Source organism: Rhinolophus hipposideros (assembly GCF_964194185.1).
Source record: "Rhinolophus hipposideros genome assembly, chromosome: 23".
In the NCBI taxonomy this organism is placed as follows: domain Eukaryota; kingdom Metazoa; phylum Chordata; class Mammalia; order Chiroptera; family Rhinolophidae; genus Rhinolophus; species Rhinolophus hipposideros.
The window spans coordinates 42554532-42564851 of NC_138069.1; the positions used below are offsets into that span (position 1 = coordinate 42554532).

Below are 10320 nucleotides of genomic sequence, written 5' to 3' on the forward strand. Positions count from 1 at the left end.
CTCCCCGTAGAACTGGGTGAATGGTGCCTGCCTGCAGGCTTCCTGTAGGTTCAGAGGACTCTGGAAAGCTGTCTGCTCTGAGGGGGCCCCAGGGGGCTCAGTGGGAAGGGGCAGGGGATAGCATGCTGGCCTTTAGGGTCTGCAACCCTCCGTTGTACAGATGAGAAAACTGAGGCGCAGAGGGGAGAGACTTGGCTCCAAGTTTATACAGCAAGTCAGTTACCCTCGAGTGCCAACATTCCGTGTTGGTGGTCTGGAAGGTAGAGCTGGCACTGATAGGCCGGGAGGCTGGGCACAGGGGTCGCTGTGGGGCAGCCCAGCCTCTGCCACCTCACGCCACTCTTGCCCTTGCCTTGCAGATACCGAGTGGTGGTGGAGGGCGAACGTGGAAACCGGCCCCACATCTACTGCCTGGAGCAGCTGCTGCAGGAGGCGGTGAGAGGGAGGGGAGGCAGGGAGGGTGGGGAGCCGGCCGGCCCTGGTCACTGCCTGGTGCTCAGTCTTTCACCTTCCCAGATCATCGATGTGAGGCCGGCCTCCACGCGCTTCTTGCCGCAAGGGACCAGGATCGCAGCCTATTGGAGCCAGCAGTACCGGTGCCTCTACCCGGGCACCGTGGTCCGAGGTGGGACACTCCCCGCCCCCGACACCTTCCCCAGCAACGCCCCTGCCCCCCATTTCCTAATGTATCAACATGGAATCCTTTGGTCCATGAACCCAACTTAACTGGCTTAAGCACAAATAATTGGATTGGCTCATATAACTGAAAAGCTATATAGGGCCTGTCGCTGGGTTGGATCGGGGTACTGTTCATACGGTGTCATTAGAACTCAGGCTGTCAGCGTCTGTCTACAGCGCTCTCACCTGTGCTGGCTTCATACCCAGCCCCTTGCGGACCATCTTTCACCATCTTAAATCCTATCATTAAAGAACATCTCACTTTTCAAATGTAAGTCCCAGGATGGAGTCCAACTGAACTGGCTTGGGTCACTGATCACTGCAGGCTCTGAAGCTAATGAGTGAGGTTGGCTTTCTACTTTTACACGGGGCCAGAGGGAGATGGGAAGGGGGCTTCCCCAGGAAAGTTGGGGCATGGTTAGCAGAATAAGAGAGATTGGAAGCTGGGAAGACAAAAATAACAGGTAGCCCAGAGGACGTAGGTATGGATGTCAGGCAAAAACGGCAGGTACTCAAACAGTGGACTCCTTAGCTACTGCAAAACTAGCGTATCCAGGAGGTGGGAATATGGATGTTTGTTACATCGAAAAACAAACAAACAAAACTGATGCCAAATACAGGCCATCCCTTGGCTACCTGACGTCCTCTTCCTGCAGTAAAAGTTCACGTTGGTTCAAGTGTCCAGAGCTTTCTGTCCCCCTGAACCATGGGGGCAGCTGCTTTCCAGGCCTGCCTCATGGGTGTCACCCTTGGGACTTCCCATTGCCATCGCTCTGAGAATTCCCGTCTTCTGTCCTGTGCTGCATCCCATCTTTCTCTTCCTTGTCTCAGCCCCTCGTTTTACTGGAGGCTCTTTCTGTAGCTTTCTGAGAAAGGCTTGTGGGAAGTAAATCCTGAAGTACGTACGTGCCCAAACTCTCATCTGTCCTAGTCTTTAGAGATAATTGAGCTGAGTATAAATTCTAGGTTGGAAATAATTTTCACAGTCATTGTTCCACTTTAGCTTCCAGTGTTGTCTGAGAAGTTTAGTGCTCTCATTTTTAAAATTCCTAAGAGTTTTTTCTTATTCTCTAAATATTTCTTTTTTTAAAAGTAACTTTCTGTTTCATGGACACATCGTTTTTTAATTTCTGCAAGGATATCTTTTTTTTATTTCATTTTTAAAAATTTTATTGGAGAATATTGGGAAACAGTGTGTTTCTCCAGGGCCCATCAGCTCCAAGTCATTGTCCTTCCATCTAGTTGTGGAGGGCGCAGCTCACTGGCCCATCTGGAAATCGAACTGACAGCCCTGTTGTTGAGAGCGCGCTCTCTAACCAACTGAGCCATCGGCCACCCCTCCAGAAGCTCAGCGGCAGCTCGTTCTCTTCAATCTAGTTGTGGAGGGCGCAGCTCACTGGTCCATGTGGGAATCGAACCGGCAGCCTTTGGAGTTAGGAGCACAGAGCTCTAACCGCCTGAGCCACCGGGCCGGCCCTGTTTTAGATTTCTTTACCTCCCTTTCTTTCTGTGTTCCCCTTCCCCTCCTCTCTGTGGGTTCTGTGTTCCTTCTTCGAGCTCCCTTACCGCTCTGTCACGTGTCTGTCTTATGTTAGAGGCCATCCTTTCAGTCCTCAGCAAGTGGACCAGCCGCTCTGTGCATGGGGAGGGCCTTGTGACAGTGGCAGGCAGGACTGTTTTGCTGGGGAGGCATCGCCTCCTTCCAGGCCCCTGACAGAGCAGGGAAAGCCGAGACCACAGTCTCTTGCTGCTAGTCCATGCAGATGTCCTTCTCCAAAATGGTGGCACTGTCACCAGCTGCCATCTACCTGCCCACCCCTTGTGCTTTACCATCCTTGCTGTTCCTTTATGTTACTTTAGGGAGAGTCTTGGGAGTGAGTGTACACAGACCTGTGTCCCTGGAAGTCGGGGGAGCCAGTGTTCCCACTGGCACTGCATGGCTCTGAGGCCCACATTTTGTACCACCAGCTGCCTGCTGGTCCCGGGCCTCCCCTGACCCTGCTCGTCTTCCAACAGGCTTGCTGGGCCTCGAGGATGATGGGGACCTCATCACCGTGGAGTTCGACGATGGAGATACGGGGAGGATACCCCTCTCACACATCCGCCTCCTGCCTCCCGACTATAAGATCCAGTGTGAGTGCTGGCCTGCACCCTGGCCAGGCCGACCCCCAGGCCCTCGCCCGGCTCCCTGCCAACCCCACCTCTAGGTCCAGTCTGCGATTTGGACCACTCGCACCCACCGGGGATGGAAATGGCAGAAACCCTGGGCAGGGTCTCCCAGAACAGGCTTGGGAAAGGGGATGCCAGAGGTCCCCAGCCAGCTTCTGTGTCCTGAGGCCCATGAGGCCCTGAGGCCCTGAGGTCCTGCCTGGCAGCCACGAGCCAGGCAGCCCAGGCGTGGGAGGCTGCTCAGTAATTGTTGACAGCTTCACACTCTGTCCGTGATAGCGCTGAGTTCTTGCCTCCGTCCTTGTGTCTGGAAATACCATCCCCTTTGACCAACCAATGCGAAACGCGGGTTCTAAGAGGGGGAATGGCTTATCCAGGGTCCCACAACTAGGTAGAGACAGAGCCAGGACTCGAACCCAGGGCTGCCCGATGTCCAGGGGTCCGGGACCTCCGTGGTTTGCAGTACCCTCCGAGTGGATCAGCAAAACCACAAAAGTCCGTCTTTGCTCATCCCCGCCAGTCCGTGGATTGGAGGATCCCCCACTGGGCTCCTGTGTGTGTAGACACCTGAGCGTTGTCCCTGCAGCCGTCCGGCCGGCCGAGCAGTGTCAGCTACGCAGTGTCCTCAGTGCCTCCTCAGCCCTGAGGCCCGGGCCCAACCCCGTCTGTCCTGCCTGCAGGTGCTGAGCCATCCCCAGCCCTCCTGGTGCCAAGTGCCAAGCGCCGCAGCCGGAAGACCAGCAAAGACACCGGAGACAGCAAAGATGGGGGTGCGCCAGGGTCCGAGGAGCCCAGTGCCAAAGCACGAGGACGCGGGCGGAAACCTAGCACCAAAGCCAAGGGTGGTACGTTGGCCCGAGCCCTGCCTCACTGAGGCTCAAGGGTGGGGGCGGGCGTGGGCGGGGCCCGCTATAAGCTCTGGTCTCCCCACCTTGGTGGGGGCTGTGCTGCTCTTCGGACCATTTGACAGATAAGGAAACTGAGGCTCCGGAGGCAGATCTGTCAGAGGTCCAGCCGCGACTCAGTCAGGGCGTGTTTTCTCCAGAACCCAGAAAACAGTGCTTCGGTCTAAGGGCCCAGGCTACTGAAGACCACTTTGGGGTCCACATACGTGGGACTGAGGCCCAGAGAGGTGCTGAGCGGGGCTGTGACGGGCTTTCTGGCTCAGGAAGCTCTGGCCCGGCCCCACCTTTGCTTCTTCCTTCTCTCTTCTAGACAGAGCTGCTGTCCTGGAGGAAGGGGGCTCAACAGATGAGGTCCCCAGTGCCCCTCTGGCCCTGGAGCCCATCAGCACCCCAAGTTCCAAGAAGAGCCCCCCAGAACCTGTGGACAAACGGGCCAAAACCCTCAAAGCTCGCCCAGCGCCGCCCCAGCCCAGCCCAGCGCCGTCCACCTTCGCCAGCTGCCCAGCTCCCGAGCCCTTCGGCGAGCTGCCGGCGCCCGCCCCAGCCCTGGCCCCCGCCCCCCTCGTTACCATGCCCATCACCATGCCCGCCACCCGCCCCAAGCCCAAGAAGGCCCGGGCTGCCGAGGAGCCCGCCAGCAAGGGCACCCGGAGGCCCGGGGAGGAGGTTGAGCTGCTCGTCAAGCTGGACCATGAGGGTGTCACTTCGCCCAAAAGCAAGAAGGCCAAGGCGGCCCTGCTTCTGCGGGAGGACCCCGGGGCTGCGGGCTGGCAGGAGCCCAAGGCGGCGCGGCCCAAGGCCGGGGACGGCCACCTGGCCCCAGAGCCCGGGGCCGGGCTCATGTTTGAGGACTCGGGCAACTCCAAGAGCCCAGACAAGGGCCAGGCTGAGCAGGACGGGGCCGAGGAGTCGGGGAGCGGCGGCAGCAGTGACAGTGGCAGCAGCAGCAGCTCTGAGACAGACGGGGAGGAGGAAGGCCGGGCCGGCGGGGGCCGGGGCTGCGCCGCCTCCAGCTCTAGGGCGTCGTCCTCGTCCTCATCCTCGTCCTCGTCGTCGTCCTCCTCGTCGTCGTCGTCGTCCTCCTCCTCCTCCTCCTCTTCTTCCTCCTCGTCGTCCTCCTCGTCCTCGTCCTCCTCCTCCTCATCCTCCTCCTCCTCCTCCTCGTCGTCGTCCTCGTCCTCTACCACAGATGATTCCTCCTGCAGTTCTGACGAGGACGCAGCGCCTGGCTCCGTGGCCGGTCCCTCGGCCCCGCCAGTCCTCCCCAGCAAGGCGCCCAAGCAGGCTGGCAAGGCGCTGTCCTCGGCCCACTCTCCCAGCAAGAAGGCATCGGCCCCCCAGCCCCAGGCCCCCCCACCGCAGCCCGCACAGCCTCTGCAGCCCAAGGCTCAGGCCGGGGCTGGGGCTGGGGCCAAGAGCCGACCCAAAAAGAGAGAAGGCGTCCACCTCCCCACCACCAAGGAGCTGGCCAAGCGGCAGCGCCTGCCGTCCGTGGAGAACCGGCCCAAGATCGCCGCCTTCCTGCCCGCCCGACAGCTCTGGAAGTGGTTCGGCAAGCCCACCCAGGTAGCCAGGGCGCAGGGTCTGCAGGTGTCTCTGCTCTGTGCCGGCCCTTTCCTTCCCTCCTGTCCTCCCCAGCAACCCCACAGTGGAGGGTTGGGGGCAGTGTAGGGGTGACCCATTTCATAGATAGGTACACTGAGTCTCAGTACCGCCTCCTAGTCTCTGGGACCCAGACCCAGACCCACCCCTCTGCGAACCCAACCCAGCAAACGTGCAAGGACCAACACAGACCCCTTAGCAGGTGTCTTGCCCCATGCAACAGGGTCTCTCAAAGCCTGTTGGCTAAACAGCCCGATTCTCTTGGCATTAAGCTCCTTCTCAGCTACGCTTTAACTCCATGTGGCAGAAGGCACAAGGCTTCGGGCTGGCCAGGTTAGCAGTCCCAGCAAAAGGTACTTCCTTCCCTTATCTGCCTCCAGGCCGCTAGGGTTGTCCCATGCTTGGCTGGGTCACATGCCCACCCCGAGCTACTCAGTGTGGCCCAGAAGGCCGGGCATTCTGGTCGGCCGGCTCTGGGTCCCACGGCCACCCCTGTAGTAGAGGGCAGATGGTCCTCACAAGAAGCACCCTCTGCCGGCCCTGTGCCTGCCTACCATCTGCATGCACAGACACGTAGCATACACACGCACAGTACACACAGGCACATACTTACGGGCATACATATACTCGCACGTACATACCCATTGCACTACACACATGCACACAGCTGCACACATGAAGCTTCCACAAGCAGAAGGGGAATGGCCCCCATGGTCAACAGCCCATCCCATGACCCTGGCCAGGAAGAGCCGTCTCCTGTCCATAGGTTCCTTGTCCATGGGTGCCGCCAGCCAGGTTTGCACACAGCATTCAGCTCCCTGGTCCAGGGTCCTCTGAGGCTACACCTGACACGGGCGGGTCTGCCTCTCCAAAGCTCAGTCCTGCCAGAACAGATGGGCAGAGTGAGGGCTTGGGGTGACACTGGTGAGCTGGCAGGCTCTCCAATGCGCCTCATAAGATAAGAACTTGGGAAGTCCTGGCATATTTGCATCTGCTCCCTCAGCCGGCTGGAGAAGTTGGGGAATGTTCTGAATCAAGACTCCAGCCTGGGAGTTTCTGTCTTAGCAGCAGCCTTTTAGCCACCCTCCCCCCATCCTGTCACCTAGAGGCAGTTTAGAATGGGGATTTCCCTTTTTGCTGGGCAAGGGGTGCAGAGCAAGAAGTCAGGAGCCCCCCCCACCCCGTCCCCCTTTAGCGCTTGCTGTCCTTAGGCACTAACTGGAATCTGGGGCCCCGACCTGCTCCTGCGACCCTGCAGGGCACAGGTTATCTGCCTGATGGCTGGCTCCTGGCTGAAAGGGACAGCAGATTGGAGCGTGCAGATTCTGATAGCCGCACCTAGACATTCCAGGCTCCCTGGAGCTCTGATCCCACGGACTGTCCAGGAGTGACAGATTCTGAGCCAAGGATAAGCACGTCTTCACTGTCCTGCCTTCACTGTGACTGGGCTATTGCTTATTTTAGCATCAGTCATTTGCAGGTTCCTTTGTTAGTGTCACTTAGTTTTGCTGCTCTTATTGCTACAGAGCACAGGGCCAGGCTTGCTGGCCTCTAACAGGAAAAGGCCAGGGGTGACTGGCGTTGGTACAGCTGGGTCTAGGTGGGGCTTGAAGGGCGTCTTCAGACACACTCTCAAGTCCATGCTCCAGACTTCAGTCGGTTTCTCTCTTCCTTCCCTCGGGGACAGGAAACCCTAGTAGCCTTCAGCCTGCGTTCTACCAGCTTAGAAGTGACAGGAGGAAGCATGCGTCTTTCTCCCAGGGGTTCAAGCTAAAGTTGGTGGAATGTCTGGCTTGGGTCCTGAGCCCACCCCTGAGCTCATTACAAAGGCCAGGAGGAGGACGGGATGTTCAGATTGGCTAGAGCAAGCCTTGTGCCTGCCACAGGGGTGGATCGGCCCCACTGGGGAGCCCCAGGGACCAAGGAGCGGGGTGCGTAGGAAGGGGCGTTAGCCACTGGGTGCCCCAAACATAACTGAGGTCAAAGAGATTCAGTTTAGCAGTCTTAGCTGTCCATCTCACCTTGAGTTGGCTCACACCATGCCTTGAGCTGAAAAGAACTTGAGCTGTTTATAGAACATAAGAAATCAGTGATAGGGACAACAAAAAGATGGTCACCACCAGGGATCCAGTAAATTGAACGTAGAAAAAGGACCGCTAGATAAGGGAGGAAATTAGCATGTAGGTTTGTCTGATTTAGGCAAAAAAAAAAAAAAAATGTCTTTGAGCCACCTGGGGAGTCAGCCACGCCTGGGGGTTGATGTTGTTCCAGGGACAGCCCACATCCCAGTGTCATCCCTGGTCAGGATGCTGGGGGGAGGGGATGACTGTCCTGCGGCTGCGCAGGGAGTGACTGAGCTCTGTGACCCCGGGGGCAACCTCCCTGCTTGTGAGACAGCTGTGTTGGCCGAGTGACCGTGCTCTGTCCAGAGCTTCACCACCCATGTCTCCTTGCGCCTCACTGTCCCTGTCTGGAAATTGGGGGTCAGCCGGGGGCCGCTGTGCCTTGAAGGCTGGTGTCAGGACCAGTGAGAGGAGCCAGGATACGGTTGGGTCCACAGAGGACGTGGGCGCCTGCGGGGCTCTGGGCACCGTTTGCCAGCACTGCTATAGCGTGGGCAGTTGTCACCCTCTTAGCAGCAGCATGCTTCGTTTAAATAAGTTTCCTTGGACACTCCGTCTGTATGCCAAAGGGATGAGAGAGGGCACCCCATTAGAGCTGCGGGAGCCCCCTCCTCTCCCACCCCACACCCTGCAGAGCCCCTCCACCCCCAGTTTGGGTCTCACCTTGACCTGCCCCACTGTCCCACCGTGTCCCACAGCGCCGAGGCATGAAAGGCAAGGCCCGCAAGCTCTTCTACAAGGCCATCGTGCGCGGCAAGGAGATGATCCGCATCGGGGACTGCGCAGTGTTCCTGTCGGCCGGCCGCCCCAACCTGCCCTACATCGGCCGCATCCAGAGCATGTGGGAGTCCTGGGGCAGCAACATGGTGGTGCGGGTCAAGTGGTTCTACCACCCCGAGGAGACCAGCCCGGGCAAGCGCCTCCATGAGGGCCAGGTGAGCCTGCGGCCAGCTGGGTGGGCACAGCGGGAGGTAGAGGCTGGCCTGGGCTCACCACTGCCCTCCCTGTGCACACAGCACTGGGACCAGAAGTCTGGCCGTGGCCTCCCAGCCGCCCTGCGGGCCTCCAGCCAGAGGAAGGACTTCATGGAGGTAGGAGGAGCCCTCCCCATGTAGCCTGCAGGGGCTCTGAGCCGCTGTCCCTGTCTCCTTCTGTCTCCCAGTCTGTCTCTTGACCTGTCTGTGTCTGTGTCTCTGTCCCTGGGTCTCCCTTAGTCTCTGCCCATCCTTGTCCTCAGACCCTCTGTGTCTCTGGGTCTCTGCCCCCAACTTTCCTGGTCCTCTGGTCCAGGGGCGGCCTTCCCTCTCCCCGCCCGCCCTGACACTGCCCACCTCCCCGCAGCGTGCCCTGTACCAGTCGTCCCACGTGGACGAGAACGACGTGCAGACTGTGTCTCACAAGTGCCTGGTGGTGGGCCTGGAGCAGTACGAGCAGATGCTCAAGACCAAGAAGCACCAGGACAGCGAGGGCCTGTACTACCTCGCTGGCACCTACGAGCCCACCACGGGCATGATCTTCTCCACCGACGGCGTGCCCGTACTCTGCTGAGCGCCCGTGGCTGTCGGGGCCTCCGCATCACTGCCGCGGCTTGGGGGCCGTGCCCTGGTTGTGTGCATGCAAGTGTGCCTGTGGACGCCCTGGCACGTGAGTGTGTACATGTGTGTGCCCTGTATGCATGCACGTGTGTGCACACATGTGCACACGTCTCTAGCCCCCCTTTCCAACTCCCTCGGTGCCTCCCAAGAAGGGAGCTCCTCTCAGCTATCAGGGTATGGCTCTGCCCGGCCCCCTCAAGCCTCCCCTCCAGCACCTTGTAAGCACTGGGGCAGGCTGCGCCCCGGACTCATGCCTCCCGGCTGATGCTGACAAAGGAGTTTTCTGAGGAACCAAACTGACGCTCGCTCTGGGGTTCCTGCTGCTTGTGGGTCCTCCCTGGGATCCCAGTGCCCGGCCCCCTCAGCACGGAGCCCACACTAAGCCGCCCGCCACGGGACTGGGATGGCCCGATGCCCACCAGCCTCAATGGGCACCTGCCAGGGGCCCAGCCTCTGCCCTCTCAGGATGGCCTGGACTTGGGGAACAGAGCCAGGTGAGGGGAGCCCGGCAGCATCAGCCATGTGCCAGGTGGAGGGGACTGCGTGCCCTGAGGCCCTGGCCAGGGCCCATCCACACGGTCCAGACCCTCACACTACAGACAACCCCAATGGTGCTGAAATCCTCGTCCCGGCCACGCCCGGAGGGAGGCGGCAGTTCTTAACCTGTACAGTTTTATTGTACCAAGACACTTCTCCCTGTATCATACGCCTTTAAATGGAGTCAACTTTTTAATTATATATATAAAGATAAATATATATAAATATATATAAATATAAACTTTTTAAAACTGTGAAAAAATAGCTATGAAATTATAAAAAAAAAAGCGAACACATTCTGACGTGCAGAATATTATTTTTTATTTCCTGTTAGATTGTGAGTGTCTAGCACACAGCTTCACGGGCCCCCCTTGTCCCAAGCACACCCCACCCGCCCGCCGCCCTGGCCCAGGTGTACTGTACTCACCCCCAGATGGAGAAAGAGTTAGGCAGAGCAGAGGCCGAGACGAGGGCCTGCCCAGCGCTGGGGGCCCTCTGCTCACGAAAGCACTTACCAGCCCCGAGCCCTCCAGAGAGATGGGAGGCCTCGTCCAGACAATCTTAAGGGAAGGAAAAGCCAGACTTCGGTTTTGTTTTTTGGGGGAATTATTGTTTTCCTTTTTTTTTTTTAAAGTTTCTTTTGGAATTTTGTTTGTTGGCGAATTCTGTGATCTTTTTCATAAAAAGAAAAGAAAAAGCTATAATTGGAAA

The 10320-nt window shown here is 58.5% G+C and overlaps 1 protein-coding gene across 6 annotated transcripts in view; it reads left to right on the forward strand.

Annotated features, from left to right (window-relative positions):
* Window positions 1–10320, forward strand: part of TNRC18 (trinucleotide repeat containing 18) — a 74789-nt gene extending 64469 nt beyond the window's left edge. For all 6 annotated transcript variants that reach the window (XM_081036025.1, XM_081036028.1, XM_081036027.1 and 3 more), the window contains 8 exons: window positions 360–435; window positions 517–625; window positions 2695–2811; window positions 3528–3692; window positions 4063–5318; window positions 8176–8412; window positions 8494–8568; window positions 8819–10320. In XM_081036025.1, the coding sequence (XP_080892151.1) occupies window positions 360–435; window positions 517–625; window positions 2695–2811; window positions 3528–3692; window positions 4063–5318; window positions 8176–8412; window positions 8494–8568; window positions 8819–9025 (2242 nt within the window). In that variant the 3' untranslated portion in view covers window positions 9026–10320. The remainder of the gene's footprint in view (window positions 1–359; window positions 436–516; window positions 626–2694; window positions 2812–3527; window positions 3693–4062; window positions 5319–8175; window positions 8413–8493; window positions 8569–8818) is intronic.